At 42.2% G+C, this 23,448-nt stretch overlaps 1 protein-coding gene and 1 long non-coding RNA gene across 3 annotated transcripts in view; one reads left to right on the top strand and one right to left on the bottom strand.

Annotated features, from left to right (window-relative positions):
• The window catches only part of LOC138751601 (uncharacterized), a 35,662-nt gene extending 12,617 nt beyond the window's left edge, over positions 1 to 23,045 (top strand). The window contains exons 2-3 of the long non-coding RNA XR_011350076.1: positions 16,705 to 16,801; positions 22,973 to 23,045. This is a non-coding gene — a long non-coding RNA (uncharacterized lncRNA). The remainder of the gene's footprint in view (positions 1 to 16,704; positions 16,802 to 22,972) is intronic.
• LOC138751599 (3-hydroxyisobutyrate dehydrogenase, mitochondrial-like) overlaps positions 1 to 23,448 on the bottom strand; it is a 126,399-nt gene that overhangs the window by 98,251 nt on the left and 4,700 nt on the right. For both annotated transcript variants that reach the window (XM_069914113.1, XM_069914112.1), the window contains exons 2-4: positions 23,119 to 23,279; positions 22,558 to 22,667; positions 20,882 to 21,003 (exon numbers count right to left, since the gene is read on the bottom strand). In XM_069914113.1, the coding sequence (XP_069770214.1) occupies positions 20,882 to 21,003; positions 22,558 to 22,667; positions 23,119 to 23,279 (393 nt within the window). The remainder of the gene's footprint in view (positions 1 to 20,881; positions 21,004 to 22,557; positions 22,668 to 23,118; positions 23,280 to 23,448) is intronic.

The following is a 23,448-nucleotide window of genomic DNA, read 5'->3' as shown; positions in this document are numbered from 1 at the left end:
GAAGACCTCTGGTTTGCTGTCGATGTCCAGTTCGAAGGTGGGCCCATTGTTCTGGATGACTCAGAAGGAGCCTTCATAAAGCTTCTGTAGCGGTGGAAGGTGTGGCTCCTTGCGCACGAACACATACTCACAGTCTTGGAGTACTTTAGGGATGTTGAACTTGGCTTGCCCATGTCTGGAGGGTGGGATCGGAGCCAGGTCACCGACCTTTTCCCGCAGCCTGTCCAGGAAGGTGGTTGTACCCTCTTGTTGACATCTGGCTGGTGAGACAAAATCCCCGGGGACCACAAGTGGAGTTCCATAGACGAGCTCGGCAGAGAATGTGTGGAGGTCTTCCTTTGGGGCTGTACAAATCCCCAGCAGTGCCCATCCTGTTGCGGCCCTTGAGTCCGGTCATAAGGGCGGCCTTGAGGTGGCTGTGGAAGCGCTCAATCAGTTCTTTAGACTGGTATGCTGTCGTGTGGTGTAGCTGAGCTCCCCACAGGTTGGCAACATCAGTCCACATGCTGGAGATAAATTGTGCACCTCTGTCGGGGTTATGTGGCATGGTCGCCCAAACCTTGCTACCCAGGACGAGATGAGCGCAGGACCTGGTGGATGTGTCGGCCAGGGGGATTGCTTCTGGGCACCGGATGAAACAGTCGACCACCATGAACAGGTAGTGGAAACCCTGTGAGATGTGCTTAAACCTTTGTTTCCACGTGAATGTGCTTAAACCTTTGTTTCGTTGGCTCGAAAGGCTGTAGGGGGACTTTGGTGTGCCGCTGTACCTTGGCTCTTTGGCACTGCATGCACATCTTGGTCCACCCGCTGATTTGTTTCTGCAACCCATGCCACGCGTACTTGCTGGCCACCAACCAGACCGTGATCCTGATTGATGGATGTGCCAGCCCGTGGATGGAGTAGAAAACTCGTTGCCTCCATGCAAGTTGGAATGATAGGTCGAACTTGCCCAGTGGTCACGTTGCACAGGAGGGTAGTGTTACCTGTGCCGACTGGGATTTCCTAAAGCTGCAGCCGTGTGATGGCAGTCCTATACTGAGGTAGCTCATCTTCCTGCTGCTGTGCCCCTGCCAAAGTTACGAAGTCCAGTCCGTTTGCCAGAGTGGATGCTCTGTTTCGACAAGGTGTCCACGACCACGTTGTCTTTTCCCGAGATGTGCCTTACGTCGGTGGTGTATTCCGAGAGGTAAGACAAGTATCTCTGCTGACGGGCTGACCAAGGGTCGGAGATTTTGTCCAGGGCAAACGTTAGTGGCTTGTGGTCCATGAAAGCCCTTCCCTCTATGAAGTACTAGAAGTGGCAGATGGCTAAGTACAGCACCAGTAACTCTCTGTTGAAAGCACTATACTTTAGCTCAGGGGGTGGCAGATATTTGCTGAAGAAAGCTAGCAGACACCAACTTCCTTCCATCTTCTGCTCCAGAACTCCACCAATCATTGTTCCTGAGGCATTGACCGTGAGGGCTGTGGGTGCGTCTGACCTGGGGTGGGCCAGGAATGTAACATTAGCCAGGGCTTCCTTTGTTTCCACTAATGTTCGTGTGGAGTCGTGGTCCCAGGTCAAGTCCTTCGCCTTGCTGGTCTTCGGGATGAAGAGTGGGCGCATGGTTCGAGCCGCTGTGGGGATGAATCTGAGATAAAAGTTGACCATCCGCATGAACTCCTGCTGTCCTTTGGTCGTACTGGGCCTCGGGAAGTTGCGGATAGCCTCCACCTTGTTGGGTACTGGTGTGGCCCTACATTTGGTAATCCTGTGGCCCAGGAAGCCAATTGTGCTCAGCCCGAACTGGCATTTAGCCAGGTTGATACTAAGGCCGAACTCACGTAGGCGACTGTAGAGGCTTCAAAGGTGTTGTAGATGTTCCTGCAAGGTTCTGCTTGCCACCAGGATATCATCTAAGTAGACGAAGGTGCCATCCAGGTCTCGGCCCACCGCGTCCATCGCTGGAAGGTCTGCCTCGTGTTCTTGAGCCCAAGTGGCATCCTCAGGAACTCGAATAGCCCGAATGAAGTGATGATGGCCATCTTGGGGATGTCATCAGGGAGCACCGCGATTTGATGATACCCACGCACCAAGTCCACTTTGGAGAAGATCGTCGCTCCATGCAGGTTTGCTGCAAAGTATTGGATATGCGGCACAGGGTAACAATCTGGAGTGGTGGCCTCTTTAAGCCAATGGTAGTCACTTCACAGTCTCCAGCCCCCAGATGCTTTAGGCACCACGAACATGGAAGAACCCCATGGATTGACCGACTGCTGAACGATGCCCAACTCCTCAAGCTTGCAGAACTCCTCATTGGCCAGTTGGAGCTTCTCCAGGGAAAGTCGTCTCGCCCTTGCTTGGAGAAGTGGACCCTTGGTAAGGATGTAATGCCTGACGCATTGAGGGGAAAGGATTGCCAGGAACTCGGCCAGCACCTTGGAGAACTCATCATCGAAGCTGTGAATGGAGTCCAGCGCCACTAAGTGTGCACAAGTCTCTTGCCCTTGAAGTCTACCAGGAGGCTGTGGGCTCACAGGACGTTCGCTCTGAGGAGTGGCTGTTCCACTGCGGCCAGCGTGAACTCCCGCGAGAAGAGACTGTCTTCGAATTGCAGCTCAGCCCTATGCGTGCCATAGGTCCAAATGCTGCTGTTGTTGCCAGCTTGCTACATGGGGCCTTCTTGCCTGCATCTAGTCCAAACCTGTCGAGGGCATCATGCTGACCTCCGCACCTGTATCCACCAAGAATCGTCTACTGGAAAGGCAATCCCATACATACATACAGGAGGCTCTCTTGATGGCCAGCCGTCGTGGCCATCAGCAATGGCTGCCCTTGTTGTTTCCCTGGAACTCGCAGGACAACCAGCATCAGTGGGCCTTGGAGCCCCATCATTGGTGGTAGAAGCACCATCTCTCCTTGGACTCGTCCCTGCCGCTCCTTTCCAATGCCTGCCTTGGTCTGGTTGCGAGACTTCTTAACGAGCCCCACAGTAGCCGAGCACCTGTTTCTGCTTCCACAGAATATCTGTCCATGCTGCGACTTTCCGGGAGTTGCTGAAATCCATGTCAGCCAGGAATAGTTGGATGTCCTCAGTCAGCTGCTCCAAGAGCGCCTGCTCAAACATGATGCAGGGCTCGTGGTCTCTCAGGAGGGCCAGCATCTCATTCATGAGCGCTGATGGGGATCTGTCCCCTAGCCCATCCAGGTAGAGCAGCCATGCCCCTATCTCTCGCCACGAGAGCCCTAAGGCTGTTTAAGTGCCTTCTGATGGTGGCCTGTGGATGAAGTTGGCCACTCTGTCTGCAGTCTCTGGATCCAGGGCACTGATCACTTGGTAGTACAGTGTGGACTCGGATCTGATGCCCTGAATCTGGAACTGAGCCTCAGCCTGGTCAAACCACATGCTGGGTCGAACTGTCCAGAAGGTCGGGAGCTTGAGGCCGACTGTGCTGATTGCTGCTTCGCTATACATCGCTGGATTTAGATGCCGTCTAAACTATCGGGGTCACCAATTGTAACTGACTGCCGCAAAGACACACACACACTTGCAGTGTGGGAGGATAAGCTCTGAGATTCATTAGGCAATTTCAGGTGGCCAATTGCCCCGCTTGTAAAGCCACATATTCTGCCAATATGTGGCTGTCGGGAGGCCACGTGAATGCGCAGGAGGTGCCTCCAAGGCAAACTTTGTAACCCTCCTCCGAGAGGGATAATCGCCGCAGCACAGTGGCCTCCCCAGCCATTTGGGATGACCGTCAGCTGGCGAGCGCCTGAAAGCTCCTCTCCCAGCTGCCCCTTCCCCCGGCACAGGACGTCAGGGCAGGGGCAGCTGGCGTGGGCTGTCAGAGCGGGGACTGCAGGGCTGGAGCGGCCGGCGGGGGAGATGGGGCTGGGGCGGCCTGAGGGGGAGAAGGGGGCAGGGGCGGCCGGTGGGGGAGAAGGGGGCTGGGGCGGCCAGTGAGGGAGAAGGGGGCAGGGGCGGCCGGTGGGGGAGAAGGGGGCTGGGGCGGCCAGTGAGGGAGAAGGGGGCAGGGGCGGCCGGTGGGGGAGAAGGGGGCTGGGGCGGCCGGCAGGGGAGTATGGGGTGGCCCCTGCCGGCCGCCCCAGCCCCCTTCTCCCCTGCCGGGGGTCAGGGCAATCAGTGTGGGGACATCCTGCGCTGTCACTTCAACGATAATTCAAAGGGTCGCTTCCTCTTCTTCAGGCGCATTCTTAGAGGAGAATACACCTGAAGAAGCTTATTGAGGCTGGAAAGGCTCCTTTTACACAGTTGGAGTTCCCGTCGTTTGTTTGATTGGCTGACGTCAGTTGTATGAATAATAGCAGGCAGGAACATTCTTGCATGTGAATACTCTACTTCCCCAGCCTGTCATTGATCTGTTAGCTGGCCAGCTTGGTTAGAGCCATTTTAGGGCTGCTGGTCTTGTACTGCTGCAGCTTTGAAACGTGTCGGTTCGCTGTGTTAAGGGACGTGTTACAGTGTGTTATGCTGCTGTTTACTACCGCGTGCGCCGCGCAATGTGCCGACTCGATCTTTGCGGAGGTGGGCCGCCACAAAAACGCAAATAAGAAGAAACACAGAATGTAGTGGAAAAATCAAAACTTGAAACTTATTCGGAAAGAGCAAATTTATCAGTCTGAACACGAAAATACAAAGCAACAAGCCAAAATATACATCAGCCAGAAAGAACAAGAGTCCATTACATGAAAGACAACATTGTTGAAAGTAGAAGACTTATATTTATACAGTGCCTTCCATGACCTCAGGACATCTTTACTACCAATGAAGTGCTTCTGAAGCAGAGTTAAGAATAGACCCTTTGAGGTGGCCTGAACACCCCAGTGTAAAACCACATAATCTCCCCACTTGCAGCTAAAGACATGTAGCAAAATGTAGCAGAAGTGCCTCCGAGGAGCATCTGCGAGGGATAATCGGTAGAGTGCCGCACTCCGCCGTTGTACCTGAATGTGCAGCCACTGTAAATGGCTGCCTGGGGGCGGCTGATGACTCCATCAGCCAGCAACCCAACTCCCCGCTGCCTGACAGAAATCCCCAGCTCTGCTACATGACAGTCCCCGCCCCACTGGGGAGGGGAGGCTGGCGGGGAACACAAGGGCAGGGGCTGCCATCGAGGCAGGGGTGTTTGAGGGGCAACCAGTGTGGGCTGTCATAGCCCGGCTTGCCGTTCCTGCACTGGGGCCACTCTCCGCGGCTCAAAATGTGACATTGCAAAGGCAGTCTTCCCTACCCATAACCCCCCCACACACACAGCTGGAACTGTTATGGGAAACACAAGAGTGATTCGACTTGTGTGGGGGATTATGGGTAGGGCACCAGTCGCCCCGCCTCCTGGAGGTGCTACTAGACACGTTTCAGGTGGACCAGACAACACTGCAAACAACCTTTTAAGGCTGCCACTTAAAAGGTGAGTCCACAAGTTAAGGTCCACTCCTGCTGCAGAAGGTCCACCTGAAAGGACCTAATGAAAGGTGGTATCCTGATGCATTTAACAACTACCCGAGTCAGGACACAAACTTAACATTTCATCCAAAATAAGGACATTTGGAACAGAAAACTAAAACTGTGAGAAGCCAAGAACAATGACAAGTTTACAACCTGAAGAAAACTACCAGTAACAACATCCAAAACTAACAAATCAAGATTTTCAGAAGAAAATACAATCCAACAATTACAAAATTCTCTCACAAGAGAGCTGAAGAATTACAGATACCAATTTATACAATAGCTTCCAAAAGGTTATCCAAAATAATCCATTTAGAAGAGCTGCATTGATTCAGTTAGTACACCAAAAGCTTAATAACATGAAACAAACACATCCTTTATTAAGAATAGATGTGCATCTGATAATATTCTTAGATTGATAACGTTGATCAATGCATTGAGACAGCAACCCAACCAACCAATCAATGGTGGTTGCATTTGATGCGGAAAAGGCATTTGACTGGGTTGATTGGAATTTTTTATTTAAGGTGTTGGAGAAATTTAACTTTGGCCCTCTTTTTACTGGTTGGGTTAAACCATTATATAAAAATCCAATTGCTAGGATGGTGATGATTGGCCAAACTTCTTTGCCATTTAAATTAACGCGATCAACACATCAAGGTTGTCCATTGTCACCAGCCTTGTTTGTGTTGGTCATTGAATCATTAGCTCTGGCAATTCGGCAGAATGATAATATTAAAGGGATAAAAATTGCAAATGATGAATATAAGATTAATTTATTTGCTGATGATGTATTGATTTATTCGACACGTCCAGAACATTCTTTGAAGTTTTTACAAGAATGCTTAGTTCAATTTGGTGCATTATCTGGGTATAAGGTAAACTGGGTAAGGGTGAAATACTGCCAGTTTTAGAGGGGAATTTTAAAATTAAGATGGTCTGATAAAATTAAATATTTAGGAGTAATTGTGGATGCAGATTATCAATCTTTATATAAATTAAATTATGCACCATTATTGAAAAAGGTTAAAGTGGATTTGATTAAATGAAGAGATCTTCTATTAACATTAATAGGTCGAGTAAATTATATCAAAATGAATATTTTTCCCCCATATTCAGTATTTATTTCAGTCAATTCCATGTTTGCTTCCAAACAAACACATCTTAAGCAAAATATTGCTAGAAACTAACTGAAAAGGCAAGTCATTTAAAAAATTTCTTATGCACATGTTTGAAAATAGTAAGAAGATTTCCACCTCCAAATGAGACACACTTTTTCAGCCTTTCTTTAAAACCTGTTTCTGATTATATCCACTTTTAAATTTATACATGAATTGAATAAAAGCCACATCATTTCGCTAGAATTTCCTGTCACATCACTGGGATTTGAAATAAAATGGAAAAATAAAGCTCAATGGATTCCATCGTAACATGCCTAGGTAATACATTCAGGATTGCATACTGAAAAATATTTTTGAATTTGTTGCCCGGCTAATCATTTCCACACAACTTATTTTGCCACAAGACAGAATTCTTTCCCTGCCACGATGGTTAAATACTGAGTGTCAGGACAAGTTTCAATTGTGCCTCTTCTGAAGAATCTCCAATCCGTGAACAGGTTTGGCTGCAATGCCATCTGCTGGTTCTATAGATGTTAAAATATTAACAAATTTCTTAAGAATATATTCATGCAATCACAATATATCTAAGCATTCATCGTCACATTTTAGTACAAAAATAAAATAAATGAAATAACTTGCTAAAACTTCAACAACATCAAAATCACTTGCCTTTACATCAAAATACAAACTTGCCTTTTACCACCTCCCTTCATGGTGGTACACAACCTTCAGACTTCTAAACCTATTCTAGAGAACAAATCTGGTCTTATTTCAGATCAACAACAGTTAATTTTCTGCATTCCTTGAGAGTCTTGCCTTTCAAATGGCTTTAATTTTTTTATCAAAATATTTTGAAGCAGAATAATTCACTTGGAAGAATTATTCAGCTGTATTAATTCAGGAATCCACAAGTACTACTCTGCACTCACACCTCCTCCTTCACCACGATTTCAGGGCCACAAATAGCCTTTTCTTTCTTTCTTTTAAAAATATTTTTATTGAGTTTAACATGTAAGCATAAATACAGAATTGACAACTACATAATAATTCATTACAAGTAAGCACACACAAAAAAGCCAATGGAAAAAAAGTAGATAAAGCCTAAAAAACATTTATTTTGAAATTATCTATGTGACCATGTTAAACTCATTTGTTGAAATAACTTATAATAAAAATATAGGAAAAAAAAGAGAAAAAACCCAAAAAGTAAAACTAAATCTCATCTATCCCCTTCCTCTAATCAAGGTTACCTTAAAAATTAATTTTAAAAAAATCAATAATGTGGAACCACTGGCGACCCCGGAGAACAGGTAACGAAGCACTGGAACATTTGATAATTGTTAATTCTTATAATTATAATAAAATTCTAAGAATGGGCCTCACAATTTGATAAATGGATATCTTTAATATTATATCTAATTTTCTCTAAACTTAAATAGGACATTACATCATGACTGTGTATGAGTAGGGGTTAAATCATCTTTCTATTTCAATAAAATTGCTCCTCTGGCTATCAACATGGTAAAAGCTACAACTTTTTCCTGAGTCACTGATCTGTTCATTTGAGTCATGAGAAAAAAACAAACAAACCACTTGAAGGGCAAGGTTCAAAATTGATCTTAAAAATAATTGATAAAGTTTGGAAAATGGTTTTTCAGAATCCCTCTAAATATCTAAAAACATATGGATCAGAGAAGATTCAAAAATTTTACATTTCTCACATAATGGATTTATATCTGCATAAAAATGAGATAATTTAAGTTTGGTCATATGAGTTCTGTGTACCATCTTAAATTGTAATAAGCAGTGTCTTGCACAAAATGAAGAATATTAATCAAGTTGAGAGTAGAGTACCAATCTTCATTTAAAAATGTTAAGTTCAAATCTAGTTCTCAATTGCTCATGACCCCAGCCATGGGAACTGAATTTCAATCCACCATTTTTTATAAATACATAATGTTAATGCACCCTGAAAATAAAACCATAAATTAAAAAAACAGATCAAGAATATTAGTGTTGGAAATACACGGAAAATCCGAAAGTTTAGACTGAACAAAATGTCGAATTTCTAAATATTTTTAAAAAGTGTCCATTGGAAAGATTAAATTTAGCTGATAATTGGTTGAGAGGCAAAATAATCTTGAATAAAGAGATCATTAAAACTCTGTATACCTATTCTATGTCATTGCTTGAAACCTGTGCCAACAAACAGTTGAAAAAGATTGTTTCTGTAATAGAAAGTGAAAAACCATCAATTCCGAAGAATTTCCTAAATTAAGCCCAATTTCTCATTAAAGGATTGTGTTAATTTGGAAAAGGAAAATGGTTTAAAAAAAATCCTAAAATTGCCAACATAGATTTTTTTTGGAGAACTGCGATTCTATTCCAAACAGTCTTTCGAAGTGAAGCAACACTTCTCATGAAATCCGTAGGAGTGATAGACTGCATCCTGTGCTCCCTATAAGGCCTACTTTACATTAGGTAGACTGGACGCAGGCTAGCAGATTGCTTCATTAAGCACCTTCACTGTGTCCGCAAGGATGTCACAGTGGCCAATCACTTCAATTCCATGCCCCAGTGCCACACTGATACACGTGACCATGGTCTCATATATTGCCAAGTTGAGTCCACCCACAAACTGGAGGAACAACTTTGTATTCCACCTCAGCAGACTCCAACCAGATGGCATCAGGCTCAATTTCTGTTTCCCACCCACCCCACCCCCATCCCCCAATCTCTGTATCTCCCTCCTCTGACTCCTTACACCTTCATTCTCCAATCAGAGAGCTACATTTCTTAGCTCTCTGTTCTCTCCCCTATCACTTCTCAGCTTCTTTCTCTTCTGTCCCCTTCTCTCCCCTCCTCCACTTTTTTAATTCCAGTATTCCTTCAGAAGTGTTGAGGTCTAAAATGTCAGTCTCCTCTATATTGGAGAGCTTAGGTGCAGTCTGGGAGATTGCTTTGTTGAGGATTTTGGCTCTATCTGCCACATTAGCGTGGATCTCCCTGTGGCCACTCATTTTAATTCCCTGTCCCATTCCCTTGCTGACATGTCTGTCTGTGGACTCATGCACTGCCAGACTGAGATCACCCACAAATTGGAGGAAAAACACCTATATTGACTTCTCTTACTTTCATTAAAACCATCCCCCCACTTCTTCCCCACCTTCCCAGTCTCCTTTCACACAGGTCTGATAAAATCTCACCTTTCCCTTAACATATCCAATTAACACCTTTTGTTGCTCTGGATTCCTCCCCCAGTCAGCATTGTATGAATTTGGAGATTTTCTGAGATTTCCTGCTTCTGGCTCATTCTGCTTATTCCTTGAATAAGGACTCAGGCCCAAAACATTGGCAATACATCTTTGAGTTTTAGGGATGCTGAAAGACCGGCTGAGTTCCTCCAGCATTTCGGTGTGTTTTTACTCTCTCTTTGGCTTGGCTTCGCGGACAAAGATTTATGGAGGGGGTAAAAGTCCACGTCAGCTGCAGGCTCGTTTGTGGCTGACAAGTCCGATGCGGGACAGGCAGACACGGTTGCAGCGGCTGCAGGGGAAAATTGGTTGGTTGGGGTTGGGTGTTGGGTTTTTCCTCCTTTGCCTTTTGTCAGTGAGGTGGGCTCTGCGGTCTTCTTCAAAGGAGGTTGCTGCCCACCAAACTGTGAGGCGCCAAGATGCACGGTTTGAGGCGATATCAGCCCACTGGCGGTGGTCAATGTGGCAGGCACCAAGAGATTTCTTTAGGCAGTCCTTGTACCTTTTCTTTGGTGCCCTGTGATTTTCATGTTTCACCCACAACGTTGACTGCCTTTTACTTTCTTTGGATGCTGCTTGACCTGCTGAGTTTCACCTGCATTTTGTGTTCTGTGCTAGACCTTAACATCTGCAGATTTTAAATTTAAACATACAAAATGGTAACCCGGCCTTCAAGCCCATGAGCCACCCAAATATCCCAATGAACCCAAACTCCTATACATTTTGAAGGGTGGGAGGAAACTGGAGCAACCAGAGGAAAGAAACCCAAGCAGACACGGGAGAATGTACAAACTCTTAACATCAGCTGTGGATTTGAACCCAAGTCACTAGCACTGTAATAGTGTTACCCTAACAGTGCCACCCCGATTTATTGTTTACCTCCTGATGTTACAAATATTGCAGACAGGACTTCAGTATCATGGAGTCACATTATGGTTAGGATAGTTTGGGAGAATTCAAGAGCATGATAGCCATCGGAAAAAACTGAGATCAATCCTAGAAATACAGAATTTCAGGCTTATGTACATTCTGCCTGAAGGTAGCAGTGAGTAAAGTGATGGGGATCCTTAATTATGTTGGCTGCCTTCTTGAGGCAGCTGCTCACGCAAATGTTTTCAGTGGATGGGAAGTCAGTGTCTGTGCTGAACCAGGCTAGTTTTGCCACTTTCTGCACCCTTCTGAATTCCTGAGTACTCCAACTTCCATACCAGGCAGTAATACAACCAATATACTTTCCACATTGCATCTGTACAAATTCAATAGAATATATCTGACAATATGCAAAATCTCCTCCAGCTCCGTTGAAAGTAGGGATGCTAGTGTACTTTTTTCCATGGTTGCCTTAATGTGCTGGCTCCAGGAGAGGTTCCCTGATGAGGATGCTAGGAAGTTGAAGGTACTAACCCTCTCCACCACTGCCACGGTAATGAAGACAGGTGTAAAATACCTCAAAACCCCCTCTTAAAAGTCCACAATAGTCTTTGGTTTTATTGAAGGCAAGAGTGTTTTTTCTGGCACCACACAACCAGATTATCTAACTCCAACCTGTATTCTGACTCATAATTCTTCATTCAGCTAATAGTGGAGTTGTCAGTGAATTTATACATTGCATTGGAGCCCAACTTGATTCGCCATTTATGAGCATAGAGCAAATAGACCAGCAGTGAGGAGACATTGCCAATCCTCACCTGATTGGGGTCTTCTAATGGGGAAGTCGAGGATTCAGTTGCAAAGGAAGAAATAGAGTCCCTCATTTCCAAATATGATGGTTAGTTTTGTGATGTGGTGGTGTTAAAATTGATTGATGATCTTGTAGTCCAGGTGATCTAATGCAGATGGAATCTGCTGTTGATCTGTTGTGACAATCAGCAAATTGAAGTGAGTTCTGGTCCTTCCTGAGTCAAGAGTTGATTTGTTCTCTAACCAAGCTCCCAAAGCACTATGGACATAATTGCCACTGGGTGGTAGTCATAGAAACAGGTCACCTTGCTCTTCTTGGAGATACAGCATCTAAAATCAGGATTATATTCAGGGCCCAAAAGTATAAGGCAACGGTTCAATCAAATGCACCAATGTGTCGCACCAATGTGTTAAGTGGCCCAAGAAAATTACAATCAACATTTTCTAAGAGATCATAGAGGCATCAACCACCAAGTCACATTTGAAAAATCTTTTTTGGACTCCTCTGCAAAAGTGAAAATTTAATTTCATCATCATGAAATTAATTATTATAATCAGTGAATCTACATTGAATTATTTTCTTAGTATTCACCTAGAAACAGTCTGACCAAAAGAATTTCAAATGTTTTAAAAATCTTATCAAGTTCTGATGTATATTATATTTTAGGAATGCAAATAAGGCTTTTAAGAAGTGTTGAATAGTAGTGCTGTTGAAGGCATTATTTTATGAATTTGACAGCATACAAGATCCCTTTTTTCCCCAAAACTCGCCTCAAAAACTACCCCGGGTTTTATATGCAAAGGTGACATTTTGGAGCCACCATTTTGGGCATTGTAGTGGAGGCTTTCATCCACAAGAGAGCAACTGAAGGAAAGCGCTCAAGCTACACTATTGCATACAAAATAAAAGTTGTAACGTATGCTAAGGAACATGGCAATAGAGTGGCAGCTAAAGTTTTTGAAGCATCGCTTACACCAAAAATGGTACGTATATAGATAAAGCAAGAAAAACGGCTAAAGGCTGCTAAAAAAGGGTAAATGTTACCTTCATTGTCCAACCCACGTTGGCCACAACTTGAGAAGTTAAAAAACTGGATGCTAAACAAAAGAGAAGCAGGGAAATGGGTTTCTACTGAGTTGATAATGCACAAGGCCAAGAGCTTAGGAGATGAACAAAAGCATAAAGATTTTACTGGAAAAGAAAATAGGTGTTATTGGTTCATGAAACAGCAGTTTACCAATGAGTACGAAAACATTGATTTCACAGAAAATGCCAGCAGATTATGAAGACAAAATATTAGAATTTCATAGGTTTGTAATATATGCATGAAAAAGAACTTGTTTTGAACCGAGCCAAATAGGAAATGTAGATGAAGGTATAGTAACATTCGATGTACCATCCAACAAAACTATGAGCGTTAAAGAAGCTAAAAGCATCATAGTAAAAACCACTGGCCATGAAAAGACACACTGTACAATAGTTCTGGCCACTTGTGCTGATGGCACAAAACTGCCACCATTTGTAATATTTAAAAGAAAGACACACCCCAAAGAAAAGACACCACATGGTGTGTTTGTTCGTGTTCATCCAGAAGGCTGAATGGACAAAGCTGGAATCAAAATATGGTGGCAGAAAATATGGTGAAGGCGTCCCGGTGGACTCTTTAAAAAAAAATCACCACTTCTGGTCAGGGATCAGTTCAGAGCAACAGAACTGAAGACATTAAAAGAGCGTGAACTGAAAACCCAGATGGCTGTTATTCCTGGTGGTCTGACAAGCCATTTAGAAATGTGTATAAACAAGCCGTTTAAAAATAGAATGAAGGAACACTGGAACAAATGGATGGGAGTAAAGGACCATGCACTAACAAGAACAGGAAGAGTGAAAAGTCTCACCATTACACAGATGTGTGAGTGGGTGAAAACTTCTTGGGACACGAACCATTTGGCTGTGAATACACCTAAATTTATAACTAAGATGTACTATGGTCTCCAGAATGAAAGTGTAAAACCATGTTTAAAGAGATCAAGAAAGAGATGGGAGTCAGATGTCAGTGTTGCAATAATGGAAAGATGTTGGTTTGACTGGTTTAGATAACATGTCATCAATTATAAATGCAAGATATGGATTAGTGCAATATAATTTCCTATACCAATTATATCTTACACCCCAGAAGTTGTATAGATCAAAATCTGAAATATCTGAGATGTGTTTTACATGTGGGACAGAAATAGGAACATTCATACATGTTATATGGTCTCATGTAAAGGTGAGACCTTTTTGGCAGGTTATTACCAAGGATAACAGAAGAGGCCTTCACGGTGACCCAGAGCTTTATCTTTTGGGTAACTTTATTGAAATAAGCAATAAATTAACTACATTTCAAATTTCATTTGTTAAAATAACCTTTGCAGTGGCTAAGAAAAGTATTGCAATTACTTGGAAATCTGACTCTCCTCTACATATAGCACGATGGATTGCTGAGATGAATAGTTGTATTCCTATGGAAAAATTTACATTCCATTTAAAGAACAAATATGACATATTTGTTAAGATATGGAAGCAACATTTGGATCATATAGAGGCCCAAGTTTAACTATGATTACAATAACAGAGGACAATAATAGATGCTGTTATAGTATAAATACACATGACTTCCCCATATAGAATCTTTTATGGTTAATATAAATGTGAGCCCTGATGGTGTGTGGATTACGAAAAGTGGAGGTGAGGGGTTGGGTTGTTTTGTTAGCTTTTTTTGTAAGAAAATAAATTATATAAAGTATATACTGCAAAACCTCGTTAGAACGCGGTAGTTGGGGTCCAAGATTTCATCCCGTGTTACAGCCAAGTCGCAGAACAGATGCATGTATGTCAGAGTGCCCATGGATAATCAAACCCAAATAGCCACCCTTCCCGCTGCCAACAGCACCCCCTCCCCGCTGCCGACAGCCCCGCAGCACGGGATGTCAGGGCTGGAGCGGCCAGCGTGGGACTACAGGCTTGGGACTGGTCACCCCAGCCCTAACGTCCTGCACCGGGGGTGGGGGGCTGTCGGCAGCGGGGAGGGGGGCTGTCGGCAACGGGGCTGTCAGGTAGTGGGGAGGGGGCTTGTCGGCAATGGGGCTGTCAGGCAGCGGGGAGGGGGGCTGTCAGGCAGCGGGGAGGGGGGCTGTCAGGCAGCGGGGAGGGGAGCTGTCGGCTGTGTGGAGGGGAGCTGTTGGCAGTGGGGCTGTCAGGCAACGGGGAGAGGGGTTGTCAGGCAGCTGCCCTGCCCCGACTCAGGAGCTGCACTTCTCCCCACTGCAGACCTTTCAGGTGGTAGAACACCATCTTCAGCGCTGCCACCTGAACGACCCTTTGCAGACACCCTCAGCTGGCTCCGAAGCCGCATTCTCCCGGCAATTTCACCTGAAAGTGGCTTATAACTACAATTTCAATGAAAGAAAGCAAGTGCATTCTTTTAATATTGGTATTCTGAATTTTAATCAACTTATTTGCAAAGTGTGGGGTCCACAGACACCCGCACTATAAGTGAATCCGTAGATTAACAAATCGTGTTCCAATGAGGTTTCACTGTATGATATATATATGATATTGGAGAGTTTACTATGTATATTTATGGGGAAAAACAAAAATAAAATATTCAAAAAGACTTCTTTGGACACTGTAAGAGATGAAATTATTGTTAAGACTTTTAAGAATGTGGAATTGGTAATGCCCTTGATGGCACTGAGGATGATGCATTATTTGAAGACCGTGATATCAGCAGGAGAGATGCTGAGATTTTGAGCTTCAATGATGATGATGTTTTGATGAATGTTCAGGAAGTGAAGACGATTAAAGTCTTTGTATTAGAACATTGTCCTAGTTGCATGTTCTGTTAATATACCAAAGCTAATTTTTCCTAAAATTTCACGCTGAAAATTGGGGGCAGGGTGGGAGTCATATACCAGTGGGCCTTATATGCTGTCAAATATGGTACATATTCATGAACAGTGGATGAAGTAATTGATTTTTTTTTGTCAAACGAATCTACAAGTAACTTAAGATTGTTTTATTGTGTTGATATTAGTTTGATTTCTGCAAAATGCCTTATTACTTGTTGCCATTTCTGATTTGGAATCTAATAGGCTTATGAATCATTGTGAAAGAAAACGACATCCACAGTTACAATGATTATTACTGCCTCTTAACACAAGTGTCAACAATAAGTCACAATTCAAATGCTCCAAAACAGGGCACTTTGGTAAAACAGTTTTGAAATGAACTTACATGTATCACTATTAAAGCAGAGCTTTCAAATCAGTTTATGCCGAGTCATAAAGAAAGCAGCCTGCAGGAGTTTCCAAGTTCTGTCAGAGATTTACATCTAAAAATCTCAGCTCCAGACCAGGCGCCAGCTGATAAACAAACAATCTAAATCAAGTGCTACACAATCCCCATATCCGAAACTTTATGGTCTTGGAGAGGTAATTTACAACCTAGCTTCATTTTCTGCTAGGTCCTTAGTTGAGTAAAGTTGTCATTAACTCAAGTTAGAAGACTCTAAAGTAATCTCAGCATTTGATGTATACAATACCAGACATCTTTGAATCAATGTCAGATTGATAGGATTGTGTCTACCAGCTCCTATCATATCAAACAAGGCAATTCGAACACACTGATTTTAGCAATGAATTAAATAGGTTTCATTTGAACTTCCTGAACTCCACTTAAAAGCAATTCAATCTATTTACATCTTACAAAATATATTGGTCCCCATACATAGGATACTTGTGTGCATACCTATATATATACATATATATATATACACACACACACAGATTTTTTTTAAGTACACAACTTTAAAATCAAAGTGAAACATGGAAGTCTGCAGATGCAGTGATTGCAGTAAAAACACACAACTTTAAAAGCCATTACCATCCTTCCTGAAAAGAATCATTACTAGCTTTTTCAATGGTTGGTGCTATCATACAAAACAAATGAGTATGCAAAGTTCAAGTCCTTAGATAACATAAATAGAGATGTAGCTGACCACTAACTGTGAACACTTGTAACATGAAGCACATTATACTTTGTGATTTTGCTAAAGTTTCATAAATGCATGCCTTATTTGAGAGCTAGAAAGTCTAAACTGACTTGCATTTTCCTCAGTTACATTATCCATTAATTTTGAATTAATTTCTTTATTACAGGAACATTTAATGAAACACGAAAGTCTACAGATGCTGTGCTTGTACTGAAAACACAAAAGCTGGAGAAACTCATCAGGTCTCGCAGTGCCCAGAGGAGGTAAAGCTATATAGCCCTTCATATCAAGGTTTGAACAAAAAGCAAGCATGCGCCTGAGTCAAAAAAAGCTAGGGACTAGGAGCACAAGCACAGGAAAAAGGTGATAATCAGAGAGGGGAAGATGTATCTGATGGTGGGATCACATCGTATAAAGCAAAAATGACAGAGAATATGTTGGATGTGGAGGCTGGTGAAGTGATCAGTAAGAACAAGAGGAATCCTATCCTTGTTGCGTGTATGGGCAGAGAGGTCCTGGGTAGATGTGCAGGTAATGGAGGTAATGTGGGCAAGGGTCAAGTTGTTGGTAGTAGAGGGGAGGCCATGTTTTTTGAAGAAAGAGGACATCTCTGAAGACATTGCATGAAAGGCCTCATTTAACACTTAATGTACAGAACTTGCCCATAAAATTACACAAATTGAAAACTTTAGTTACATTAATGTTAACATCTGACAGCATATCATTAAGTCCTATTGTACTACTGAAACAATACTGCATAGCTAAAACACTCAAGATGTTAACTTCCTGGTAAAGAATATTATTTTTAAGTAAACAAAAAGGTTTTTATTAAATTTAATGCCAGGAAAACAAGTAAAGAGACAATGCAGTTGATTGGTATCCCAAAGTAAAACATTTAAGTCCGTGGACACTGAGACGGAAGTAAAAACAATGCTGGAGAAACTCAGCAGGTCAAACAGCATACTTTATATAGCAAAGATAAAGAAACATAACGAACATTTTGGACCTGAGCCCTTCATCAAAGAAAGAGCAAAATGTAGGTTGGCGCCTGAATAAAATGGTGGGGAAGAGAGGCAGGAGGAGGAGCCCACAAGCAAGAGCTAATAGGTGGATAAGGGAGGGAACAAGAGCAAACGGGGGAGGGGGAATGATTCTGTGAATGGAGTGGGAAGGGATGAAGAGCTGGAGGAAAGGAGGCAAAGGGATAGGGAAGAGATAGAGAACAGGCCATGGTCCAGCAGAAACCAGAGAAATCTATGTTAATGCCATCCATTCTGAGAGTGCCAAGACAAAATATTAGGTATTGCTCCTCCAAATTATGGGTAGCCTTGGTTTGGCAGTGCACAAGGGCATAGATAGGCATGGGAGTGGGTCACAGAATTAAAATGGTTGGCCACTGGGAGATCCATGGCATTGATGCGGACAGATTGAAGGTGCCCAGCAAATCAATCTCCGTCCAGTCTCTCCAATCTAGAGAACAGCAACTCTGGAGCAGCAAATGCAGTAGATGACGCCTGCAGATTCACGAGTTTTGCTTCACTCGGAAGAACTGTTTGGGGCCCAAAATGGTGGTGAGGAAGAATGTGTGGGTGCAGGTGTGGCACTTCCTGTGGTCAGAGAAAAAGGTACCAAGGGCACAATTAGTGGGAAGGGATGAAAGAGTCACGAAAGGAACTGTCCCCATAGAAGGGATCATGTTGCAGGTGACAGAAATTGAAGAGAATAATATGTTTGATTTGGAGGGTGGTAGGCGAGGACAGGGGATCCTGTTTAAGTTGTGTCTAGAGGCAGAAGTTTGAGTTGAGTACAAGGGAAGCCACATTTTTTTTTTGAAGTATGAATCTAGATTATCTAGACTGGAAGACCTCATCTTGGGAGCAGATACAACAGTGACGGAGGAATTGAGAGAAAGGAATAGACTATTAAAAAGTTTTAACGGGCACTTATAGACAAAACAATAACAAAGAGTCAGGAGAGGACTGGAAGGCACGTCTGTTCCTTACGCCATCTTGCCACGCCCCCCCCCAGAAAGGAATAGAGAATCCTTACAAGGGTCTGGGTGTGAAAAAGTGTAGTCCAGGTAGTTGTTGGAGTTGGTAAGTTAGAACATCACCTTTTCATGGAAAGAGGGCAGAAGTAGAATAAAAATATGTTGAGAAGACCTTAATCATTTTATTCTGGCTTCTGCACACTTGCTTCCCTGTCTCAATGAAGTGTTTCAGCAGAGAATGTTGACTGTCAATTGTCCTCCATAGATACTATCTGACCCACTAAATTCCACCAGCATTTTATTTTTGGAACTGACCTCTACCTTGTATAGGCCTGATGCACATCTTTGACATCTCATACCTAGCCCTTGAACAGGACTCCATCAACTATCATCAGGCTGTGGCATCCTAAACAATAACAACACCCCCAACCTGTGGGTTCCTGTATTTTGAAGGGATTATGGCTGGCACATGACAGCACTGCCCACTATATGGTCGGAAGACATACCACCTGCCAATCAAGGTTTTGCCCTCCTCACCCATCAGTGAATACCTTGCCATTGCCTTACTTAAATTCCTTTGTATTTGGCCTTGCACCATTGGCCTTTGTAATTGACTTAACCTTGCAGGTTGCATGTAAATTACCTGGGTTGGACCCTCCAGCCCTCCTGTACTCGGCCTTGGGCCACAGGCTGCTGTAACTGATTAGTCCATGCTGGCACCGAGCCATTGCCTTCCTGTAAATTACCTGGGCTGGACCTCCCAACCCTCCAGCACTATACAGGGCTTAGTTCTTTGCCATCTTGGGATCACACTGCTTCACTCTAGGCTTAGAACTGTGGAACGGCGCTGGAGAAATTGTTGGTAAGATGTGCACAGTTAAAAGGTTGAGAGTGTTTAATTAATGTCCCTAGTAGCAGAGTGCAGGATTCCCTAAAGGTTAACTTGCAGGATGAGTTGGTAGTTAGGAAGGCAAATGCAATGTTAACATTCATTTGAGACTCCTCTACAGTTTATCTAAAAGTTTTTACTGACTAAACTAGCATCAGACTACAAGAAACTTCCTAATGGTGGCAAACCCTTGCATTTCTCCCCTCATGCCATACAGCTAAATACTTGATACCCAACTCCAGTTGGCACATACTAATGAATCAGTGTACCTAGGGAACATAAAAATTAGTAATGTTTCAAAATTAACTACATGAAATAGGAATATGTGAACACAATTCCACTCATTGGGCTAATCAGTCATGGTTTTCTGTCAAAGACCTAACACAGCCATAAAATTAAATCAATTTAATTTTGTTACTGTTAATCTTGGGCCCAACGTTATGGTCTTCATGAAAACAATATTTATTATAAAACAGTACATCTTCCAGTTATATGAACAGTATTTATTGTGAATATGTTCATATTTAAGACTTGCATGTGCATGCATTTTGTGACACATAACTCCTACAACATAATTTTTCCACGGCATTCAAATTATCCTGAATTATGATTCTGCATTTACCCAACATATTTTTGTCTTGATTCCTGTCTCCAAACTAGTGATTCTTTATATTTACAGTCAGCTCATAAATTGTCCCTTATACCAAGTGCTTTTCCCACAAATTCCACACTAGTAATGTGCTTTAATAGTTCCCCTTCATGATGTCCAAGCATTGTTCCTTCTTCCATTTACAATACTGCCAGTGTTGAAGCTGAAAATGGGTTCTACATTTTCTGCTTTTTCTTCCTTAAAACATACAAGACTGCTATTTGATCCCTCACCTCAAATTGTTTTCTCGCAGCATACACATATGTCCCATTCCCTCAATTTACACTTCTCTGAAACCAATGCTCTCTCTGGGATCAATTCTCTGCAATTTTCTGCCACCCGTTCACTTAGCTTCTGAGAAGAAATTGGAGCACCCATAGGAAGTTATTGCAATCACAGAGAGAATGTACAATATCACATTGATAGCATCCAAAGTTAGAATTGAAACCATGACCCTGGAGGAGGTAAACTTTTTTCATATTCCTGGAGATTTGAAGGGAATTTAATTTGCAGCCTGCTGTGTCTTTTTTCCAACTAATTTTTCTGCTTTCTGTGGATGTTCCTGTCTACCACTAATTTGAACTCACCCATCAAAAGCTTCAAGCCAGTTTAATGAGAGGGGAGAAAGATATACCGACCCAACCTTCTGTCCAAACACACACCTTACATTTACTTTGTAAAATAAAATGAAGGCCTTGTCTTCTATGGCTATCAAGAAGGAGGGAAAGTCAAACACACTTTACCTCAAAGATGAGCAGCTTTCTTGCAGGTGTGTCTTTTACACAAATATCACCTTACTACTTAAGGGTGCATACCTCCTGATACAGGTGCATCCATGAACAATGCTCCAGTCTTTTCTGCTGCTTTGGCCATTTCCTTAGAAACTGCAGGATCAATAGTGCTTGAATCAATGAGCAAAGATCCTTTCTTGACTTTCCTGTGAAGAAATATCAAATTAGTTCAAGATCAAAATAGCCTTCCAAAGATTTTCCCATTGATTCTGTAGAAAAAAGTTGCATTTTATGTAACAATAAAAAAATAACCATTTAGTGGTTAAATGACACAAAATATAAAAACTTTCAAGCCACTGTATCAAGTAATAAGAATGGAGGTGTTTCAATGGCAACACTATCATGAGGTATTTACCCAAGAGTTCAGAAGGTTTATCAATTGTGGAGAACATCTCTGGAAGATTATCTGTTTCCTCATTTGTGAAACCAGATCCAAAGTATTTGTTAAATTGGTCTGCCATTTCTTTTTTCCCTTTTAGAAGTAGCCCTATTTCTGAATACAAGAAGTCTACATTTATCTTTCTCTCCTCATATAACTAATGAAGTTTTTACAGTTTTCATGCCCCCTACAAGCTTCCTCTCAAATTCTATATTTCTTCCTCTTAATCCATTGATTCTCCATGTCTACAGAAGGCTTTTGACATCAAAATTATTCCTAGTCCTCAGGTTTAGTTTTTTTTTGCCCAATTTATATTTCTCTTCAAACAGTTTTATATTATTCCTAAATGTCTACAATTGAGCCACTCCGTTTTCTCCCAAACAGAAAAGAACAATTCATGGGCAGTGTAAAGTTATCCATGATTATAGTGGTACCCATGTTATAAACAACTCTAATCAGCTGTGCAATGTTATCCCACTGTTTGGGATCCATACAGAATACCATGAGCATTTTCAGTCCTTTGTGATGTCGTAGCTCTGCAAACAGAGATACCACATGCAGGTTTAGAATGATACCACAGGCATCATCTTTCCTCATGTTCACTATTCTCTTTGTTAATTCCATTTGCCATGATTTGTTATTCTAATTATATGATATCCATTTACACTTGGTTGTGTAATTAATTGATCCATTTTACTTTGAAAGTTATACACATGCAGAAATTTTAGGCTTATGTATTTTGGTTTGGCCCCGTAAGCATGATTTTGCACTGGAGCCCTGTTTGCTTCATGCTCTTGTATATTCCACTATACTGTTCTTTTTCTACTGCCTTTACATCTATCCATACTTCCCCTTCCTCTGTCTCACTGTGTTGATACCCTCGCTCTGTAGCTTTTATTTAAATCTCCCTAACAGCACAATAAAATATTCCCCCTTGTTAATTGATCCTGCTTTAAACCATCCAATTTGCTTCAGTCTCACCTTCCTCTGTACAGATTCTATTGCCTCAGAAATATGAATCTCTTCCCCATTCTTCCAGCCATATACATTGATATGTCCTGCGTTACCACTTCAACTAATACACAGGACTAATAGCAATCCTCACATCACTATCATTGTTTTCTTTTTTTTTTAAAGTTTGCTTCTAAATCCTCTATATTGAGTTTGTTAGATATCACCCTTCTGTTTTCCTTTATATTATTTGTGTTAATATGGAGGGAAGTGATTGAATGTTCACATTCCCCCCTCAATGTCCTGGAGCATGAAGTTGATACACACAAATAAACCAGCTACCATATTATTTTAACACTCAAATACTTACTTCAAAATGCCATTTGGACCCGTGTACACTTCAATCACATTTGGACTTGATGGTAGCATGGTTATGACCCTATCAGCTCGTTCAGCTACATCAGCAGGAGAGTCCATTATCTACAAAATACAAGTGGATTAAAAACCATGAAAAATTATGAATCCTAAGCTTTATTTCAAATTCTATTCAACACTCTAATTGATCCTTAACTCCTTGGGCGAATTGTGCATTATATGTTGCACTTAATATTAACTTCAGAAGGCATTTGTTGAAGAAGTACAATGTTTACTTCATCCTCCTTCTTTGTTACCTCAGCAAAAGCACATGGGATCCTTGCTTTAAACTTACGTATTGCGAGACAAATTAGGGGGTAAGGAAGAAAAGCACCAATTTGACTATAAACAACTCTTGGTACCCTTTACAGAAATCCCAGGCTTGGTTTCATCCTTTATCCACAACAGGAAGGTCACAATTGATTCATCAAGTGGAAATGAGACAGAGGTAAAGGATTAAAATGATTCACTTTCCAAGTGTCACAATAAACAATTAAGATTAATACCATGCAATTACCTGTGCGCCTAAATCCTGTATTGCTTTGCAAGATTCTGGGAAGACATCAGTAGCAATAATAGGATACCCATGCTTTAGGAGGTTCTGTGCCATTGGATTGCCCATGTTGCCCAGTCCAATAAATCCCACTGTTGCTTTAGATGCCATTGATCTGGAAGATACTTTCAAACCAATTATTTTTAATAACGGCATAGTGATGCAGCCCATACTCTGCGATTACACATTTAAACTTTACAAAGGAATTGAATAATAACAAAAAAGTTTGAGGATTGTTTTACTTATATCTGTTATATTAGTAAACCATGCAAATCAGAAGGCATGAGTTGGTAT

Source organism: Narcine bancroftii, chromosome 1 (assembly GCF_036971445.1).
Source record: "Narcine bancroftii isolate sNarBan1 chromosome 1, sNarBan1.hap1, whole genome shotgun sequence".
NCBI classification, from domain to species: domain Eukaryota; kingdom Metazoa; phylum Chordata; class Chondrichthyes; order Torpediniformes; family Narcinidae; genus Narcine; species Narcine bancroftii.
This window is presented reverse-complemented; position numbering and strand designations above follow the sequence as displayed.